The following is a 22,161-nucleotide window of genomic DNA, read 5'->3' as shown; positions in this document are numbered from 1 at the left end:
CTTGGCAGCTTCCTGCTCTGCACACTGTTAGAGTCTCAGCAGTCACTGCCAAGGGAGCTGGAGAATTGTGGAATTTTAGTTTCCTAAAACATCCAAGTTATGCACAGTTAACACGTAGTGCTACCTGATGTCCTGCTGAAAGAGAGGATGCCTGGCCTTGACTCAAAGGCTCTGCTGACAGAAATGCAAGCACTTGGTCCCAGGTGAAATCTTGCTTTAAATTCTCAGCACAGATTCAGCATTGCCAAAATTCCACAGCTACTCTAGCAGTGCTGTTGTTCTGTCCAAGGTCACACAACAAACAAGATCTGAAGGATGGGACTGTGTTTATTATACCAGCAGACACAACTGAAAAGATGGAAAAGCTGTGGGCATGTTGTGATTTCTTACACAAGGTTTCTAATTATTTTAGAGAGCAGCTGGAATTTCAGTGAAGTCATTGAAATACAGTATTTATATATATGCTGATACTCACTATCCCCTCCCTTTTCTTCCTTGATTTGATCCTTGATTCCCTTAAAGTTCCATTGCCTTTATGCCAGATCCTTTTCTCTCTCTCATATCCCCCCCACCACCCCCAGGCTAGGCATTCCCCCAGTACCTCCTTCTGATGACATTTCCTCTGACTTCATTCTCCTCTTCCTCAGTTTTACTCTTCTTCCACTCCAATAAACACCAAACCATCATTCTAGTTCAGTTTTCTCCATCTTTAAGTCACATTTAGTTTCTTTCATTATTTTCATTTTCTCCTCTTGTGGGGGAATATTTCTTCCATGAGTAAGATACCAGAATGTCTGAATTTCTGCTTCCCTATAGCGTAACTTTCTATCTTTAATTTATCTATTTCTCTTTTATCTCAAATTTTCATTTCCTCTCCACTTCTGGCTGTGCTCCATCCCAATTCCTGATCTCCTTAATTCTGTTCCTTAATCTTTCACAATTGTTTGGCTTCTCTCTAATGACAATATTTTCTTCCATCTCAAACAATTGTTTGCTTGGCCTTTCCAGCTATTGCAGCATTTTCCTTGTGGTTACCAGCTCCCTGAGCACCCTATTTACAAATCCTGTGCCAGTTCATTTGATACATTCCAATTCTCTCCTTTAACATTATGAAATTCACACATCAGCTTGTTGTGCAGCCTCTCTTCACACAATTTCCAATACACCCATTTTACCCTTCCACACAGTTAAACATCTTGTCCAGGCTTGTTATTTTATATCTTCTTATGACATAATTCCTTTGTACAGGATGAACAAACACTCACTGTCTTGTGGGCTAAGCTGAGCAAGTGCTGAACTAACAAACAAAAATGGCATTAATAGAAAATAGATCAGGAAATACAAAAAATCATTGTCACCAATTGACTTACAGTGTATTTTTCCTACAGGATGATGTTTCAATTCTGTTTCATTAAAATCACAAAAGCATACAGAAGAAACTGAATGAGTTTCAGAAATGCACAACATATTCAAACTATGGTATCAGCAGGAAAAGAGACTGGGAAGTCTGATATTATGTAATTTGGAGGAATATAATATCATAAGACATGATATTATAGAGAAATACAAAGCACTGAACAATAAAATGAAGCAAAGCCTTGGGTACCTTTTAATATTGACAATGTGAAAACCAGTGGATCTTAAATGAAGAAAGGGAATGTTTAGAATATTATTTACACAACTCATAATTAGCATGTGAAACACATTGCTCTAAGGTATGAAAAACCAATGAACTCTAATGGATTCTAAAAAGGAGGTGGCTTTTCTCTGTATACAAAAAAAAGACAAAAAACAACAACAACAACAACAACAAAAGTGGTGTTTTCAGGTCAGTTCTGTACTTCCCTCTTTCAGGAACAAATGACCAAATGACTGAAGGTGGGACAGACTTTCCTTCACAAGATAATGGAGAAAGAATTATCTAGTGAAGAATTATCTATTACATTGCTGTGGGGCTTGTGAGCTGGCTTGAACTGGCAGATGCAACACTGGACAGACACAGCGCTAACCTCCCTCTTTCTATAAAACGTTTTATCACTCCTTTCAACCGGGCAGTTCTTGAGATGGATGTGACACAGAGTCTGCAGGCTTGTGTGTCACAAGGGTTGGGAAATGGGTGACCCTTCACCGGAGGACACGAGGTGAAGTGCACTCACTGTGGGCAGGAGCCACAGCACAGAGCAGGAGCAGGGCAGAGGGGGCTGCAGCAGCCCTGGGTGCAGCCCTGGGTGCAGCTCTGAGTGCAGCCTTGGGTGCAGCCCTGGATTCAGCCCTGGGTGCAGCCCTGGGTGCAGCCCTGGGTGCAGCCCTGAGTGCAGCTCTGAGTGCAGCTCTGAATGCAGCCCTGAGTGCAGCCCTGGGTGCAGCTCTGAGTGCAGCCCTGGGTGCAGCCCTGGATTCAGCTCTGGGTGCAGCCCTGGGTGCAGCTCTGAGTGCAGCCCTGGATTCAGCCCTGAGTGCAGCCCTGGATTCAGCCCTGGGTGCAGCTCTGAATGCAGCCCTGAGTGCAGCCCTGGGTGCAGGAGCCATCCTTGCCCTGCTGAGGTGCTCCCTGCCCCATGCAGCTCAGCATGTGTGCAGCCCTGAGTGCAGCCCTGGGTGCAGCCCTGGGTGCAGCCCTGAGTGCAGCCCTGGGTGCAGCCCTGGATTCAGCCCTGGGTGCAGCTCTGGGTGCAGCCCTGAGTGCAGCCCTGGGTGCAGCTCTGGGTGCAGGAGCCGTCCCTGCCCTGCTGAGGTGCTCCCTGCCCCATGCAGCTCAGTCAGCATCAGGTGCCTGCAATGAGCAATGGGGGGAAAGTGTCACTGTCACAGCTTTGACATCAAAATCAATGCCCTGAGGGCAGCTCAGCCACACTCGTGTGTTATCCCTGACAAATATGCATTCAGGTTATTCTTAATCTCCATGGGGAAAAAAAAATTAATATTTTGACAGCCTACCCAGAGGGTCTAACCAAACACTCTTCTTCACTGCCAACATTTTTATGTTGCACTTCAGTGTCTTCAGTCAAAGACTGAACTTTTAAAGACTATTACTCCTTAGTTGGCCTCCTCTTTCTATAACCACTTTTCATCTTTTTCAAAAATCATAATATGTCTGCAGTTCTCTCTGGTTTACACTGATTCATCTTGATCCTTCTATTTTTTTAAGCTCTCCATTCTCTGTAGTCTTGACATTATGGAGCTGAGATTAGCCCTGGGCTAGCATAATGTTTCAGCTGAACAACATTAACAACAGAAAAGAGCATATTTAAAATGTCAATGCTCCAAGGCAGCTTTTAATGGCACTTCAGCCACTGTGCCCTTCCAGTTTGATGGTGATCCACTGAAGCAATGCAGCATTTGTTTTTTTAACAACAAGTTATGCAGTTAACTAATAGAAATCTTGTGTAATCAGTGTTTCCAAAGTGTACTTATGAAAATACCCTGTGGGATTTTGTTGCAAATCCAAGTCAGCATGTGGTGATAGATGACACTTCTTTCTTCTCCTCTGATGGGCTCAGCTGACTTCTTAGCATGTCTTAGCTGGCTGTTATTCATCTAGATGCTAAGAAGTTCATCTCTTTCAGTGTTTTCCAGGAATCTGAATCAAACTAGTTGATGTCAACTGTAATTTCTCAGCTCCTTTTCATGCCTCTTGCCCCATTTTATACATAGATACTGTGCTTGCCCCTTTCTGATCTTATGAAATTTCCACCCTTCAAGTTCTTCAAGGTAAGCACTAACATTCCTGAGATTGCTTCAGTCTCTTCTCGTCATTGGAGATAAGTGAGGTGAAGTAATAATGAAGAGACAAAATACCTTGTTCAGGTCTGTGTAAGTGCAAGGAAACATAAGTTCCTCTGTGTGGAGGGCAGAAGAGAGAAAGAGACATCTGTGATCAATTTGCCAGCACTGATATGGAAAATGAAGGATTAGCCTGAAACAAAATATTATGAGGCCATTCTGACAAATCCATTTTCTTTGTACCTATTGAATTTCCTGTATGTGCCAATGAAGATATTTTAACTTTTATTGTTCTCTCTCTAGAGTAAGAAACTAGATGAGTAACCACCATTGAAACAGAAATTGAAGTGATAATTTGTACTTGCTCCAAAATGAGTGTTTTATTTTATGGGGATGAAGTTTCTCTCCATGCAGGGAGAGTTACTGCTCAGGATCCACTCATCAAAGCTATTCCATGCTCAGTGGTTTGTCAAGTTACTACTAGCTTACACTACATTTACAGCATTCATACCATTAGTATAATTCACAGAGACTCTAAGGAGGGGCTGACACAAAAGCATTACTGTGGTGATCCCCAAAAAGGGACCAATGAGGCAAATGAAAAGTTCTGGGGTTTTTTTCCAGACTTATGAGTACACTCATAGGGAGGGGACCAAATTAATTTGATTATGAATGTATACTTTTATTGCATGAATACTCAACTTTGTATCATCCTGGGAAGAGATATTAATTTATACTGACTCAAAAAACATCCCTTGCCGAGTCATGCATCATTGCATGTGAAATTCTGGATTCCAGGTATGCAATTAAATGCTCTGCTTTTCTAAGCATCTCATCAAGCTTCTGGATAAATGGCCTGAATTGCACAAGTCCAATGTCTTATAACCCATGAGCTAATATAGGGTTACTAGGAAGTTTACATGACCACTGGTATGACTTACCTGCCTCACTCACCTAATGTGAATTATAATTGGTTTGAGCATAAGGACAGGCCTAAAGTTTTCCCTATAAATGCTGCAACACAGCCAGAGCTTGAAGTCTTATCATATAGGTCTGCAGTTGCTCACAGCAATACAAAGTCCAGGGCAAAGAGGAGCAAAGGAGCATGGCTGGTAAGTTTTAAAAAAAAAGTCTCTTTGTTCATATGGAATGGGAAAGTGAATAATGGACCATGTGTTAGCTTTCTCTGTGGGGTTGTTTTGTGAAGGGCTCTGAACTTTTGAAGTACAAAACATTTTGAGAATTATGCCTATGTTGTTTCAGTGTTTTTCTTTCCTGAATTTTACAAAAGACACAAACAAGCACAAGGAGATAATCCATCCATTGCTATACTGAAGTTAAATTTTAAAATATTATAAAATTGCAAATAGAGCAGAAGGAGTTAGGGCAAACTGCAAATTTTATTTTAGCATTAAATTTAATTAATCAAAGATTAGGTTGCATATGAATGAATCTTGTGTTAATGGAAATTTTTATGCAAAGGATACACTACAGACTAAATTTCTTCCTGCAGATCCAGAGCCAGTAATGCCATTTTAACTATTTTTTAAAATTAGTGTGAAAGGCAAAGGCACTTTAAAATGCAAACAAAGCTAGCAGAAGTCCAGCAGTGAAGTCTTAGGGGGAAGGAAATTAAATCAACACCTTTTAGTGAGACTGGCCATGTACTCACTTAGGCCTGACTTGCTGGCACCTGTATAGAAATGTATGGAACCACAGAATAGTGTGAGTTGGAAGGGATATTTTAATGCCATCTGCTCCAGCTCCCCTGCCAGGAGCAGGGACATCTGCAACCAGATCAGGTTGCTCAGAGCCCCATCCACCCTGACCTTGCATTTTTCCAGGAATGGGGCATCTACCACCTCCCTGGGCAGCCTGTGCCAGTGCCTCGCCACCCTCTGTGTTAAAAACTTTTTTTTAATCTAATCTAAATTGAGTCCTTCAGTTTAAAACCATGAGCCCATGTTCTATTGCAACAGGACCTGCTAAAAGTTTGTTGCCAACTTTCTTCTAAGTCCCCTTCATAAATACATAAATGAGTCCTGACTTTGAGATGATGCTGCTTTACCAATCCTAGGCAGAGCACATGCTGTGCTGGCTTTATGTGACTTAGGCTTAAAAAGCTCAGGAAATTAATAAAAAACATCCATCCACAGATCAGGGGCTCAAGTACAGAAATTGCATGCATTGTTTTCCCCTCATGCAGTTTAAGAGAGGCACAGTTATCCTATTCTCACAGTCCTAGGAGAAGTGATTGCACAAACTCTTAGAACACAAGAGTTTGTCCATATATCTATTATTCAAAATAATTCCTGGTATTGTTTTGACCTTTTGCCAGCATCCCTCACAGCATCTGCTGTTTGCCTGGCCTGATGGTGGTTAATTAATGACTATTCCAGTGCAGCTGCTATGTGTGATACCATCTATATGTTTACTTGTTTAAGAGCAGGACTGAAGATAGGAGGGAATTGGGTCCATGCAATCAGCATAGGGCTGTAGACTCCTTTATAAATCTCCTCCTCTGAGCAGAGCTTAAATAAACACAATTTAATAGGTGAAGGTGAAATAGTGGGCTGAGTAGAAAAATCCTTCTTTTTAACAAAAGAACTATACAGTAAGGTGGACAGTTAAAACCTTCAGCAATGGGGGAAAACCCCACAAACCAATTGTTTCTGCATTATAACACTTCCTTTTAAGCAATGATTTGCCAATAACTTAGAAAATTTTATCAGAGCTCTCTCTCAAAACTTCCTCTTGAAATTTCAGACAGCAGTCTATCCTTCTCAACGACAATTTTTTTTATTGCATGAAACTCAAGAAGCATTTAATGCAGCATTTAACAAACAAACAGGTATTTGCTGATCATGACCAGCACTTGCTTGTGAAATACCCAGAATCCAAGAAATACCCAAGCCCAGGTTCAGCTGGAGATGTCAGAACTGCACAAAGATGCTCCTCATGTACCATGCACAATTTTTAATGTAAAAAACTGAGAGTTTGTGTGCTGGTGTGCACCGAGCTGTTTTCACTCTTTCTCTTCCTGCCTCCCTACTCCTCCCATCCCCTGACACACATCCTGCAGACAGACACATCTTTTTTCACAGAAAATATGCATTTCTGGGCCAGTCTCTAATGAACCTGCTTTAACACAGTCTAGAAGGTATTGCAGAAAGCAAAGGGAAAAACACCTAAAAGGTTCCTATAAGCTTGCCTGATTTTTAAAGGGTTTGATAGTCTGCAGCACCACTACTGCTACTAAGGATTTAACAACTTGTTTCGTAGTCTTACACTGAAAATAATTATCTCAGCTTCTTTCTGTCACTTTTAAGCTTCAGTGTCATTACAATTAAGTTGTGAGTTACACCTGCAAGCATCCTGTTTGTGCATTAGCACTGGGAGCGCCTGCCGCAGAATGGGCAGCACGCTGCAGCCTCAGAGAGGGGCAGAGCAGGGCAGGGATGGAGCCTGCACTGGGCTGTTCCTGGGTGATGAGTGTGCAGCAGGAGCTGGGAGTTAAAACTGCCAAATAATACCTTTATCCCATTCCAATGGAAGACGTACGTGCAGAAGTGGGAGAGGTAGGGAAATATATGTAAATATCATGGGCTGTACATTATAGGTGCTGTATGATGATGTGGGAGCTGTCAGGAGAGGCCAGCAGAGGTTCATCCCAGTCTGTGCACTGCCAGTTTGGCTTATTCCTGTGTCCTTGGGAGTTTTTGAAGGTCACATATCAGTGCATGCCACTATTATGTCACTGTCAGCCTCCCTTCTGAACAAGCCATCTCACCTGGAATGAGCTGAGATCTCAAGAGGAGATCTGAGCCCAGCTAACAGGACACCCTTCTTAGACAGCATGAAAGGGGATTATGCCAACTTCTGCTGTCTTCAAAGGATGAAAGGCTCTTGGCAAACTTCAGGAACTTCAGGAAGGGTTCAGGCTTCCATTCCAAATGTCCCTGCTATTAAGGCATGTAAGTGGAGCATAGACAGAAAATGAGACGTGTCTTGGACAATATGCAAGGCTCAGAAGAGGTCTTGGCCAAATATTTTTCCATATGGGCCTGACCATTCTCTGTCAGGTGGTTCTAGTCCTGGACAGTGCTGATGTGAGTCAGTGTCCCAGGTCTCTCCCTAGTGTGGGTCACAAATAAAGCACAGCTGTAGAAAACCGCTTGAATTCCTTTATCTGGGATAGCAGGAGTGGGGGTTGCTGATGGAATTTCTTGCTTAATTATTCAAAACCAGGATGTGATAAGAGATAGGATAGCCCAGACTTCTCAGGATACTGAATCACAGAATCAGAATAATTTAGGTTGAGAAAGACCTGTAAGATCATCGAGTCCACTGAGGCGGTCCCAGTGAGTCAGGGCCATGTGGTTGCAGCATGGTGCTTTAGGGATTTGTTAAAAAAGAGCTGTGCTCAGAGAGAAGATAGGAGCAGATAGACTATTATAGGTACTGATTTCCCATCCCGAACAAAAGGACAATTAATAATAGGTGACATTTCATAAAATTCAAGTATCACTGAGGATTCACATAGAGTTGGTGTGAAAGAGAACATTGGAAAGAAGAGAAAGGAGTTTACTGAGGGGAATTTGCCTGTTAACAACGATTTCCTTCGCTATTCAGTGCTGAAACTCTTAGTCCTATATTTTCAATGCTTTAACAGTTACTGGGGTGAGGGAAAAGATCTGGATATTACTGGAAAAGGATGTTGTGAATGATATGACTGGGGCAGTCTGCAAAAGATGATTCTGGTACACCTTCCTCTGGGTACATGAAACAATATACTAACATGGTTCATAGCTTCAGTTTTCTGAGGTCCAAGAGTCTTCTCTTGCTACCCACAGAGTTCCAAGCTCCTGCCTGTGCAGTCCCTACATTTACAGCCCCCATCCAAGCCCTGCAAACACTGCTTGGTGAGGGAGCTCCCTGGGTCAGATGCAATGTGCTTGACTGACTGCATGTTCTGACTAGTGTTAATATTCCTCATTAATTTAGCCCTCATTCTCAACCTTTGTCCATAATCTTTAATCCAAAGGTCCAGTATGTATCATTCATCATGTGTTTGTTTTACAAACAAAGCACACCAGAGGCCCGCAAGGCAACGCAGGCAGAGCTGGGAATAAACACCAGAAGCCAACACAACAGCCACAACTTGTTCTTCCTGACATACTGTCTGCCAGCATAAATGGACTCCTGCTCTTTCTCTTTCAACAGTAACTAACCTTCCTATCAAAGAAAAATGGTTTGCTGTGTATCCAAGGATAGGCTGAAATGTTAAATTTGTTCTGAAAATTGTTTGTGTGACATTTAACAGTATTTTAAAGTATGGATAGGAGAGTATGTCTTAACATCAAAAAACTCTAATCAAATTCTAAAACATTTTAAATTTGAGGATTAGTCCTATCACTTTAAAATTGTGTGGGCTTTGGGCTTGCACAGTTGGGCTTTGCAAGTTATAAAACTATGGTCCCTGTTAAGATTATTAGTGAACAAAGAGTCAGAGTAGCAGTGTGAATTATAGCCAGTTAAAAACTGTTTCTTCTAACAACACCATTTATAAGAAACATGAATAAAACATGTCTGTATATTAAATGGGTTTAGCAAGTTCCAATTCTAGATGTTACAAACACGATCCAAACCAGAAAACAAAACAATTTGGCTCCTGAATACTGAGCCCAGCCAACCAAAATGATGAATTTGGGAACGTGTTCAGCTGTGCCAGTCCAGCATATGGGTGTCACTGAGAGGCATCTCTAAGATGTGCACTGAGTTCATTCAGTTTTACAGGTTGTTTCATAAAAGTATCAGAATTAATCTATCACTTTCCTAACACAAAGTGGAGCCACCTGCAAAGCAAAAGCAAAATTCACTCTCCTTGAAGTTAAAAGGAAGATTTTTGGGCATAAATTGGCTTTGCCAGTAGCATGGTCAGTAGCATGAAAAAATAGTAGAGCACCAGCTGAAAGGAAATATTTTATCACTAGTCACAAATATACTTATTTGGTGTCACTGTAGTGTGTCATGCAAATATGACATGGAGTGCTTGTCTATTGAACGGGGTTAAACAGAAATTATGTGATAAATAAAAAATTGGTTCTTTAAATTTGGCCCTGACTGGTCCTGGGGCAGAGACAGTAGCTTGGTCATTGTTTTGCAATTACTACAATGCAGGGAGAGGGAAAAAAGTAGCTCCAAAACAACAGATTTAGGGACTTAATTTAAACAAAAAGTCCATGTAAATATTTCTGATGGAGTATTTTAAATTAAAAATAGTGTTTTGCAAGAAGGAGTTATGCTGTTCCTAGAACTTTAGCCCTAAAACAGAAAGAAAAGCAGCTAATTGCTGAAGTTCTTATAGTTTTAAACACATTAAGAAACTCTTAAGAAATGGCCAGACTGTTAGGAATAAATATTGTCCAAGCTTCAGATGTTAACTTGCAAGGAAATAAGATGAGGACGTAAGAACTGAGAGAGGAAAGAAAATGAATGAAAAATGAATCCTCAAGCCCCACTGGTCAGATCAAGGCTGGGGGCAAAGACAGCGGCTCGAGCTCCACCCCCAGAGGAAATATTGCAGAGTTTAAAGAAGTGAAGGCACCAGTGGAACTCATTCCTTGAGCCAGCAGAATTACAGGAGACCTTCCAGAGGAAGCTCCAGAGGACACATTGATCAGATATGGGCCAAGGTGAGCAAGGGGAAAGCCCATCCTGTGATGCTCTTTGTTACATCCATACTTCATGTTCAGCTCTGTCATGGACACTGAGAGGTCACTACTTCTCTAAGGAGATTTGATCCAATAAAAAAAGAAGTAGCAGGAAATTCTTCCATTGAAAGTCAGGAGAAGGATTTTCAGAGGAATTGCATTTTTTCATTTATTGTGTGCATGGGAAAAGCAAGCTTGTCAGAATGAGGTTTGGCAGCACAGGTATTTAACTGACATAAAAATGTTATATTTTGCAAATAGAAAGGGAAAACCTGCAGCTATTTGGAGTTTTCAGAAAAGGGCAAATGACAGACTGACAGACTTGACATAGGAGAAAGAAGCAAAGCGGAACTTTGGGAATGTATCACTGCAAAGGCTGAGGAAGGCTACACTGAGCAGAGAAGGCTGAAATCTGAAGCTGAGGCAGAGAGGATACAAAAAATGGGAGTGTTGGGGGTTTTTTGGCAGTTTCTTTGTCGCTGTGGTGGGGTTTTTGTTCACCTGCTAATATTTATAGAGATGCAAACAGACCAGTTTAATAATGATTATAAAGTGTTTCATGTTGCTTTTCCAGCTCCTGCCTTTCTAAAGGCAAAACTCCCTGAGCCCTCAGCTCATTCTACAATAGATGTGCTTCACTGCTAAGTTTCTGAGGATTTTATTTAATAGTAGATATGTTCTTCAAGAATCATCTGTACTTCTCACCTCAATACTGTAAAAAACCCACGTTCCTCTACATTTGGACAGTGACTGCATTGCTAAAACTACCAATGTAGTTATTTCAAGGCTTTTCTGAACTTGATAAATTTAAGATCATGCTGTAAAAAAATCTTTACATTAAGAAATCTCTTTGAACATAGGATGCTTTTTTTTTTTTTACTCAATAATGGCACAGGGTAACAATTTTCCACTCCTAAGCCTCACATTCCTACTCTTTCCTATCTCCCTCTTCACAGGGGAAGAGAAAAACTTTTTCATCTATACGTCTGCACTTCAGTTAAACCATCAAGCCATCTCCTACTAGAAATCCCTCCATAGGCTCTGATGATGGCAGATCCAAGCCAATCTTGGATCTTTGTTCTCTGGCCTCTGACTGAAGCCACAGTTCTCATGCAAGAGCATCCCAAAATATATTTTAAGAGTACTCTCTCTCCAGTTCTGCCATCTCTTCCACTGCCAAACAACATCCCAGTGTCCATCAGCATGTTCCTGTTAGGTGCTTCCAACAGTGGCAGCTGTGTGACACATAATGGGGCTAGAGACCACATCATGGCTTAAAATTCACAGGGTTTCTCAGCTCAGTCAGGTTTCTTTATTTCTCATTCAGAGGCAGCAAGGCTGTGCCTCTCTTAGGGTGACACCATCACAGAATGGGAGAATTAATAGAGTTCAGAGAGATTTTTATCTAAGTAACTCATAAATATTCAATTTTCTCAGGTTTCTCTCCTCTTACATGCCTTTCTGATTTTAATTTAGTACAGGGTATATCTTTAGTACCATGTATACTACTGCTTCTATATTTAATTATGCAGATAACCTCTAACAGCCTATGCAAGATGAAGCCTCTTAAAAAAAATGCTCACATAAAAATTATTTCTAATTTTAGCAGAAGCCTCACATGGGTACCAGTTACCTGTAGAAAGTAACAAGCAATTCTTCAGTGTGTTTGTGCTCCTTCCTCTTTGGTTGTATCCCCAAGCTTTTTTGCTCATCTCATTTTTTCATAGCTGCAACGCAGCCGAGTACCGACTGGCATCTGAAAGAAAATGCAAGAGAACACCACACAAGTAAATTTTCTAGTGAAGAACTGATTGTGAGGAGAGGACAGGCCTTCACTATCACCTTCAATGGAGCAGAACGGCCTGAGCAGAACCTGATATTCATTGCAGAAACAGGTATGGCCCCCAGCTTCTTCCACAGGGACAGCAATGCTGCCTCAGGACATTCTTCTGGCCCAATCTGCACTACAGAGCAGCAAGAGAAAACCTCAGAGCCAACGTGCTCATTCACAGCCATGGAAGTGTGTGAGGTGTTTGTTGTACTGCTGCCACCCCAGCCAGCAGCCACAGCTTCCTTCAGTTGCCAATATTTGGCACAAATTCACCTGAGGGGAGGGTTGGGAGGGTTACATCCACGCTGAGTTCGTTGATGACTAAATCTCTATTTCAGCATAGCATGGAAAAAAAAATGTTATTTGTTTCTCTTGAAAGGTCCAAAACCCTCAAAGGCAACCAAGACCCTGGCCACGTTTGATATCTCCAGCGCAGCGAGCAAGGAGGGCTGGGGTGCAGTGGTGCAGTCCAGCAGCGCCAGCTCTGTGAGCATCTCCATTTCCAGCCCACACAATGCTGTCATTGGACGTTACAGGCTGAGTGTTCAAAGTGGCAGCTCCTCTCCACAAAGTCTTGGCACTTTTGTTTTGCTTTTTAACCCTTGGGCTTCAGGTATGAATATGTCGAATTTCCTCTAAAGACCTATGTTGCTTTTAGCTTCATTAATATTTGCAGCTTCTCTATTTGATCTATACTTTAATATAGCAGCTGAAAATTGACAACAGAATGGATCAGTGACCAAAAAGAAGAGTCTAACAGTTTCTTAGGACCTTCTGGTACATAGAATCAGCTCTGTAGCATGTACATACTAGAGAGCTCATTGTCCTAAAAGAAAAGGTTGTGCTTTTGACAAAGCTTCCCTATTTCTGCACAAGTTTAGAAGAGAGTGTCTGGCCTCTGTAGAACCAAGAAAAGAGTCATATTTACCATTTTCTCAGAGATTTGGCAGTGTCACACCTCCATCTTCACTCAGACACCTCCCACCCCTTTCTCTAATTGTAGATCCTGAGTTTCACAATCTGTTTATAGCACCAAGAACAGCAAAGGGTGGATATCTGCAAGCACCCTTGCAGACCAAGAGAGCTCTTGCCTTATAGAGCAAGACTCCTGAAGTTTTGTTTTATTTTGCCTGTCGTGTTTGTACATCTCTCTGTTTTGGTTTTTCAGGTGATGATGTGTTCATGCCTAACGCGGCTGAGTGTGAGGAATATGTGCTAGAAGAGTTTGGCATCATTTTTGCAGGCAATAAAAATCATATCAGCAGCTTTGGATGGAACTTTGGCCAGGTAAATGTAGCACTGAAGCACCAGACATTGTTTTTGCATCAACTGGGTCATTTGCTTTTTCCAGTTCATTGCATACATCTCTGAAGAGCAGGACTCTGCTGTTGCAATGAACCCTTGTGCCAAGCCCTGTTTCACTGATCAATATGAGGATTTGTAATTTACTATTCCCTGTTCTGCCTTGGAAGACCAGCCAGCACAAACATTAATATCTTTACTAAGACTACATAGCCTTAACTTAGTAAAGTACTGTAGCAATGCTGAGAGGCCTCAAGTCCACAGATTCCAAGTTTTTAAAAGCTCTGTGAATTTTGATTTTCAGAGTTTGTTGTGGCCACATTTTTACATGGTAATTCCTGGCTGAGCTCTGCAGCGCTTCAATCAGTGATTTAAAAACTCCATTCAACACTAATGCGGCTGTCTGCATCCTGATTTTTAGTAATCTCTATTTTCAAAGCACTGATTCCTTTCTGTACCACAGTTTCAAGGAGACATCCTCAATATTTGCCTGGCCATAATGGATCGGAGCCTGTACTACCGCCAGGATCCCATCACTGATGTGTCTCACAGACACGACCCCAGGTACCTGGGCCGTGTTCTCAGTGCCATGGTAAGCAACAGCTTCACAAAGTGCAAACTCAGCTACTAAGTGTCCTGCAAAAGTAGTCAGGGAAAGTAAATACGAAGCCACTTCATAGAGAATTTTAGGCCACTGGCTGTATGGTGAAGTATGGGCCTACATGGTCAACTGCTCTGAGCCTGCCAGTTTTATCTCCTCTGGGATAGTTTTGATAATTATCACTTTGATATCCAGTATTCACACTGCAAAAATAAGATTGGGTGGTTGAGGGACCAGTTCTTTGAAGGTCTTTAGTCCAGTCACCCATTTGAAGAGGAATTACTGGGTACTGGATCAGTTCAGCCATGGACTTACAGGCTGCTTTGAAACTCTCCAAGGAAGGAGGGTTTGTGGCCTCTGTGGATGACCAGTTCAGATATCCTCCTAATGAGGAATTTGTCTCTTATATCAAAAATGATTTTTCAGTCACACTGAAAAAATAAGATTGGGATGGTTGAGGGAACAGTTCCTTGGAGGTCTTTAGTCCAGCCACCCATTTGAAGTGGAGCTACTGGATACTAGATCAGCTCAGCCATGGATTTGCCAGGCTGGTTTGAAACTCTCCAAGGAAGGAGGATTTGTGGCCTCTGTGGGTGACCAGTTCAGAGCAGCCCTACCCTCCTAATGAGGAATTTTTCTCTTATGTCAGATATGATTTTCCCAAGCTACAGCTTTCTGCTGTTGCCTATTGGTATATGAAAGAGAAAGGTTAGTCACACCTTCCCCAGTGCAGCCTACTGTGAGCTTTCCTTTCTGATGAGAGAGCACTGCTGGCTCAAATTCAATATAGCATTTACTCTAACTCCCAGGCCCCTTTCAGACAGGCTGTAAACTCTTAATTTACCTTATCATAAATTTAGTGAATATCTTCTCAGGTCAACGCCAATGATGACCAAGGGGTGGTGCTAGGAAACTGGAGTGGAAAGTATGAGGGTGGCAAAAATCCCACCAGCTGGACAGGAAGTGGTGAAATCCTGCAAAGCTGGAAGAAATCAGGATTCAAACCTGTTAAATATGGACAATGTTGGGTTTTTGCAGCAGTACTGACTACAGGTATGTTTTATGTCACACACATGACTGACATTGCACAGATTCTATTAAAAGAAGCATTGCTAATACTCCCTAAATAGAAGCTTTTGAAGACATTACTATGCTATATGAAACCTGCAGAAATATTGCTTTCTGTCTGTGGCTTTCTCTTCACTCTTTAGTGCTTAGATGTCTGGGGATTCCCACCCGCACCATTACAAACTTCAGTTCTGCCCATGATGCAGATGGAAATCTGCGTGTGGATGAGTTTTATGATGCAGAAGGAAATCATTTGGAGAAGGGAGCTGACAGCGTGTGGTAAGCCTCAATATTTAATAGTAGAGCTTAATAATGTCTACAGAGCATAGATTCTGATGACAAATGCTATATCTTATTAAGAATTGCCTTAAAAACTACTACACACACAGAGGATCAATAAAAAATACTACAGAATAATACTACAGGACTTGGTGTTTTCACTCTTTCTCAGTTAAACAAAGAATTGTGACACTAATTACAACAGCTAATTGAAGCCAGGGCAGGCAAAATTATAGTTATGATGCCACAGATGGCTGAAAATTTGCAATATTGCATTGGATGTATCAAACAATGGTGACTTAATCTAGTTTGAAACTATTTTCAAAACCAGTAAAAGTTCATCAGAACCAGCTTTCTTGCAGTGGCATCATTTGGAGTGAAAGTAATTTAACTACTGCCTCTATTAAGCATCAAATGCAGATCAAATAAGCTTGCACTCAGCAAAGAGCAGAAGTAGTCCCTCAGTTTCTGACTTGTTTATTCCCCTTCTTGTTCTGGACTGTTTCTATCTACATGTGACATGTAGAACTGTAGTGTTGTGCCAGAAGGCAACCTAAAGCTAAAACAAAGGAAGTGTATGGAGATTTTGGAGAAGAACAGGCTCAAGGCATTTTTTACAACTTCACAAATTTGTTTTCTGCCCTTGAACATTTATATTTTTTCCACAATGCAATTTTCAGCACTTTTCTAGTTAATGTAGTGAGGGTCAGGGTAGAAGTGGTGAATCTCAGATAAGAACTGTGCAAATAGAGGCATTTAATCCAGGCAACTAAGATGGCTGATTAAAAGAGGTGAACAGGAATCCATAAACACATACTAGTAACTTACTTGGTTCATTCTTGCACCCAGGAATTTCCATGTCTGGAATGAAAGCTGGTTTACACGCAACGACTTGGGCCCCTCTTACAGTGGATGGCAAGTTCTGGATGCAACTCCCCAGGAAGAAAGTGGAGGTACACGAATTTTATTTCAGGATTAATGCTGAAAATTAATAAAGTCAGTCACTTTTAGAGAGAAAGAAAAAGAGAAATCATTGTAAAAGCAATTTGTCAATCTGCTCAGAAATAGTTGCAGAAGGAAATACTTCATTGGTTGCATTAGAAAAGCTCCAGATAATCTGTGGATGCCAAGAAAGAAACTAGAATTCCAGGAGCAGTTTTTACAGCAATTCCTATACTTCCAATGTAGGTATCAAGTGCTATTGAAAATTAAGGGATAATATAGAATAAATCAAGTGTACTTTCAGAATAAACACAAGATACATTGATGAGTGACCTTGTGTGAGGGTTTATGTGAATGAAAGGGCTTGAATGGGACAGCAGCACAGGGCAATTCAGGAGTCAGTGATAAATATCTGTCTAATAATCTGCTTGCTGTCAAAGATTGTGCCTAAATTCCTTTTCCTTGATGCTGTAGGAATTTATCAGTGTGGTCCTGCCTCACGGCACGCCATCAAAGAAGGAGAAGTAGAGCTGGACTACGACGGCCCCTTTGTGTTTGCAGAAGTGAATGCAGACTGTATGTACTGGAATTATGACTCTGCAACTGGAAAGAAAACTTTGATATTCTCTAAGTCTACAGAAATCGGTGCCTCCATCAGTACCAAGGCAGTTGGTAGAGATGCTCGTGTAGATGTCACCAGGGATTATAAATATGAGGAAGGTAAGTAAAACCTCTGGTTCTTCTGATCACAGCTGCTTCATTCCCAAAAGGATATAAATTTTAAGTTAGGAGTGTATTTATAAAGTAGGAGCAGAATTTATTCAATTCCTACACAAAAGGGGAGAAAAGGTACTGAGTAAAAACAAAAACAAAAACAAAAACTGCCTTGCCCTTTCTGATATGGAGCTGCTTTGTGGGACCTAAATAAGTCAAGTCCAAGTATCTCCAAATAAAGTGTTCTTTTTCCATGTGCGTGTTGCTGACATGCACTGTCTGCCTCTGCTTAGTGAGAATTAGGCTACAGCCCAAGCATTTATCTGCAGAATAAAAGACCTGTTGCAGAAACCTGAGCTAAATCAGCACTTAGACCCAGGAAAAGCAACTCTTTCAAAGGGTGCAAGAGCACAGCACCTTCTCAGTCCTTCAGGTCTGATCATCCCCATGTTATATTTATCTTTTTCCTTGGCTCATGAGTAGTTTCTGCTTCTCCTGTTAAACTGCCATTACCTCAATCCACAAGCCTTCTCCCCTCCTATGGAAAAGGGGAGTGAGGGGCTGGGTGGATGCTTGGCTGCCAGCCAGGCTCAACCCACCCCACAGTGCCATCAGCCTTCCCCAACATTTGGGCCTCCCTCTGTGCTAGCAAATAAGAATTCACATTTCTAAATGTTATAGCCATAAAAAGGGATAGAAATGGGGAAAGAGAAACTTTAGACTTAAGACTTTATGTTTTTAAAAAATGTTATTAGAAGGACAGTGACATTACTGACTGCAGTTGCAGAAAATGAGGTATGGCTGTGGAAAACAGAGAGCTTGTTTATCTCTAAACACAGACACTATGTCCTGGCTAGCTGCTCTCTAGCAGCCATGTAAAATAAGAGATGCATGTTAACTGTTGAAGATGATTTTCATGGTTCTCCCTGACAGGCTCTGCAAAAGAAAGAGAGATTTTCAAAAAAGCCCGTAAGAAGCTAGGACTTGAGGATAAATTTGATCCTACAGCACCAAAACAGGAGGAAGTTGAACAGAAGCCTGACATCTCAGGAAAATTCAAGGTGGCTGGCTCTTTAGAAGTTGGCAAAGATCTCAACCTACTTCTGGTTCTTGAAAATTTGCAGTCTGATGCTAAGACTGTAAATGTAAATATGACTGCATGGAGTACTCTGTATACTAGAAGACGAGTTAATCAGATCTGGAAGGACTCTCTGTCTGTCACTCTGGCTCCAAAGGAAGGTAATTTTTCAAATACCTTTTAAACATAATGGTTTTATCTGTAAAGGGGCATTGGAGGCTGCTCAGCTTGGGAGGAAAAGCTCTTAACAAACTGTAATCCTAAATCCCTGGGTAGAAGAGGCTGAGAAAAATATTGATTACACGTACATTAACAAGGCATGCTTCACATTCTCATGTCCCCAAGTGCTTTTCACATTTTGGAAAATATTATCATTAGGAGCCTGGGATAAGAGATGTGTCAGCATCTCCAACATGAGGTGAAAGATCATTGGATCACAACTGATACTGTCTTGTATTAATCTTAGACTTCAAAGTCATTAGTGAGAAACAGAAAAAATAATTCATTTCTTTAATATGTAATTTAACTTCTGGAGAGGCACCAGCAAACTCCTTAAACTCCAGCTGTTGCATCTTTCAGAGCAATAGGGGGGGAAAGAAGCCAGGCAATACAGTAGTATTTAATGGAGAAGGGATAACATTAAAGAAATCACTATCTACCTAAAGCAAACAGATAGATTTGCATTAATTAATTTGGCAGTGATGGCTGAAGACCCTCCTATTCCTAGTCACAGCATAAAAGGAAAATACTAATGTTAGATATGCTTATAAAAGCATATACCAATTCCTTTTTTAATTTTTCCTTCTAGAAAAACAATTCCCCATTAAGATAAAGTATCCTGAATACCAGCAGCAGTTAACTACAGACAAAACAATCCAGGTCACAGCTTTATGTCATGTAAAGGATGGGATTCAAGTGCTTGTGAAAAGAAACATCACCCTGGACAATCCTGCCATTGACATACAGGTAAATTCCCTTTGTTATAACTGCAGTGGCAGAGAAAAGGGAAAGGGAGTTCTTTGAGAGCACTTTATTCCCTGAAAGAAATGCTCCGCTCACATTCAAAAATTCTGCCATGGTTCATCACAGCCTCTCATAATATCTCCCCTTCTGACTCCTGGAAAGGCTCAGCTAGAAAAGAACACAGAACCTGGCCTCACAAATGTTTTCTTTGCACAGGTACTTGGTGAAGCAAAAGTGAATAAAGAGGTGGTTGTGGAGGTGGCATTCACCAATCCCATCAATGAGGAGGTGAAGGACTGTGTGCTGCAGGTGGAGGGCAGTGACCTGCTCCAAGGGATCCTGGAGCTACGGTGGGTACCAGAACCATCTCCTGCTATCAAACACACAGGAATGTGGGCATGGATGAGCTGGAACTGAACCGTGGGATGAGACATCACCTTTTTCTAGCTGTCAGCTGGGAGGCACAGGTTATGAGCACACAGTGATGAACCAGCTCTTCATCTAGGCTGGGCTTTGGCTCCATGGTTTGGGAGGTCAAATAATTGCTGTCCTAATTGGACAGAACTTGTTTTCCTGCCTATCTAGCAGGACCACACACTTCCAGAGAAAAAATTCATGCTTACCCAAGCTGTAAATGTTGCTGAGGCTGTCTATCCTGCTATAGGCCAGACAGGTTGCACCTTCTTGAGATCAAAGGCCAACAATAGGATACACAACTATTTCTGTCCAAATTACAACATACCAGGATATTTTTTTCACTTTAGTAAATGGACTGCAGGTGCCAATCTGGGTGCACAGCATTGTAAACAAATTGTATTTATATCCAACATACAGAAATACATGTAAAAAGCAGATACAGCAGTGTCTCAGCTTTGGGAACAAAAATTATTACTGCTTAGACACAAGTTGTGATCTCAAAGGATGGGACCTCTGAAAAGCACAAAACCAGGTCTGCTCCATGCTCAGCTTTTCCAGACACAGCAGATTACAATTTGAGGAGGATAGTATTTGCAGAACAGACTAAACCATGGCAAGCAGCTTTTTCCAAAATGAGAGCTCCAGGCACACTCTCTGCTTTCAGAACTTTACCAAATAATTATCTTAGGGGATTAATAAACACAGTCAAGAAACTATTTGATGATGTTGAGATTGAGAAGACTGGAATAAAACACCTTTTTTTTAACTATAGATCCCAGTTGCCTATTATCTGCTTGGGTGATTTTGTAACTTTTTCTGCCCTTTTCCCTTCAGTATTTCATAATTGAAACAGAAAGATTAAATTTTCAGACTATCCCTCATTTTGTACATATGAGAAATTGCATAAAAATTTCAGTGTATCCTCACAAATGCAGTTATTTCTGGAAAATACCTGGGATATAAAAACATGCTCTTTAGCTGAATACACAGACAAACACAAACAAACAAACACAGCAACTTGACATTGCCATTTGCACTTGAGCAATTAGGAAAGGTTCATCCCATCATTTATAAGCTCTCCTGAGGGAATTTACAGGAGGTTTCCTGTTGTCTATCCCACACAATTTTATCCTCAGGCAAGACAAGACTATATGTCAGAGTAAGAGAAAAACATTAACAAGTTTCCAGGAGTTACAAAACATTCAGTGTAAAACATTTTCATTTTCATTTTCATTTTCATTCAGAATTTCCTGCTCTGTAAACACTGAGGTTTCCTTGGTGCTATACTCCTTTCTAATTCAAGAGTTGATATTAACATTCTGCAAGGTCTCTGTTTATTCTTTTGCAATGATTCAGTGTTGTGTTTTACACCCTCTGTTCTGCATGAAATCTTATCTCACATATTATTGTGTCCCCCTTTGTGGGCTGCTCTGGGTTAATGCATAATGAATTTGTGAGAGCCTTTAATGTATGGATTTGAGTCTTTAAGTACTTATCATATACTTATCTGATAAGTATTGTGTGATCAAGCCATGTGTGATCTTTTCATGGCCGTCTTACTTTGAAGTGATAAGAGTTCTTACTCCAGGTGGAAGATGATTAGTGAAGAAACTGAAGCATGTTGCATAAGCCTGTTTTTGACTTGTATTTTCCCTCTGTTTCCTTTTATTTTAGCATACCACCACTGAAAGCCAGTGAGAAATCCAGTACCAAATTTAAACTTATCCCTTCTGAGGCGGGACCCAAACATCTACTTGTTAATTTCTTCTGTGATAAATTTGCAGATATCAAGACCTTTAAGATGGTAAATGTGATTAACTAACATGAAGATGTACAAGGAGTGGTCTGTGTGTGTATAAACTGAACAAAATGTGATAAGAAATCTTGTATAGAAAGCAATGAGATAATCAGCAAAACAAATCTTTGCTTCCTCTGATAAAGGGTCACCAGCACCATATCATTGCAATTTTACACTGTAATTTTAAATAAACTGAGGAATGGCTGATTGTTCATTTACTGTTGTGAATATCCATATTAAAAAGAATATGTTACCTTCCACTTGGAGACTCTTTGATTTATGTCTAGCTTTCTTTGGAATTAATTCCTCCTGGCTCCAGATGCCTCTGCACACACATTCATAAACTCATTGTTACTTAGTGAAAGCCTTATCCAATGGACTTGCAAACACTTCCAAAGTGTTTCTCCTTACTGAAACTGTGATACTTCAACATAGTGAGGATGACTTGCACAATTTATATCATTTAGCTTTGTCTTCTTTGCTACAAACTGTCCTGACAGTTTCCCTTTTTATTTTTTTTTTGGCAAATCACAATGACCAAATGAGGCATAGGAGATGTTCATCAGGAATTTGGGTGGTGTCCAATTTGAGAGGCATTCAACAAACACATGGGGGTAATTGCCCAGCTCAGGGTACATATTTTGTGCATAGTTTAGAATGCTGATGTTTTTTATTTGCTGAAAGACTTCTTTGGGAATAAAAGGCAAGGCAATATAAGTCTGAGGGTATTTT

At 40.9% G+C, this 22,161-nt stretch overlaps 1 protein-coding gene across 1 annotated transcript; it reads left to right on the top strand.

Annotated features, from left to right (window-relative positions):
* The first annotated feature begins 10,353 nt into the window (after nucleotides 1–10,353).
* Nucleotides 10,354–21,689, top strand: LOC132078467 (protein-glutamine gamma-glutamyltransferase E-like). The gene is made up of 13 exons (XM_059480628.1): nucleotides 10,354–10,418; nucleotides 12,164–12,331; nucleotides 12,647–12,880; nucleotides 13,436–13,554; nucleotides 14,033–14,161; nucleotides 15,046–15,223; nucleotides 15,382–15,517; nucleotides 16,367–16,470; nucleotides 16,934–17,179; nucleotides 18,107–18,412; nucleotides 19,060–19,217; nucleotides 19,431–19,564; nucleotides 21,306–21,689. The coding sequence occupies exons 1-13, from the start codon at nucleotides 10,409–10,411 to the stop codon at nucleotides 21,451–21,453; spliced, it is 2,070 nt and encodes a 689-aa protein (XP_059336611.1). The 5' UTR covers nucleotides 10,354–10,408; the 3' UTR covers nucleotides 21,454–21,689.
* Nucleotides 21,690–22,161: the final 472 nt, after the last annotated feature.

Source organism: Ammospiza nelsoni, chromosome 12 (assembly GCF_027579445.1).
Source record: "Ammospiza nelsoni isolate bAmmNel1 chromosome 12, bAmmNel1.pri, whole genome shotgun sequence".
NCBI lineage: Eukaryota > Metazoa > Chordata > Aves > Passeriformes > Passerellidae > Ammospiza > Ammospiza nelsoni.
The sequence above is the reverse complement of the archived record's forward strand: the minus strand, read 5'-3'. Positions and strand labels throughout refer to the sequence as shown.

Coding starts and splice junctions, on each gene's coding strand:
- LOC132078467 (XM_059480628.1), top strand. Junction 16,471..16,933: donor TCCCCAGGAAGAAAGTGGAG/GTACACGAATTT, acceptor TTGATGCTGTAG/GAATTTATCAGTGTGGTCCT. Junction 19,565..21,305: donor CAAGGGATCCTGGAGCTACG/GTGGGTACCAGA, acceptor CTTTTATTTTAG/CATACCACCACTGAAAGCCA.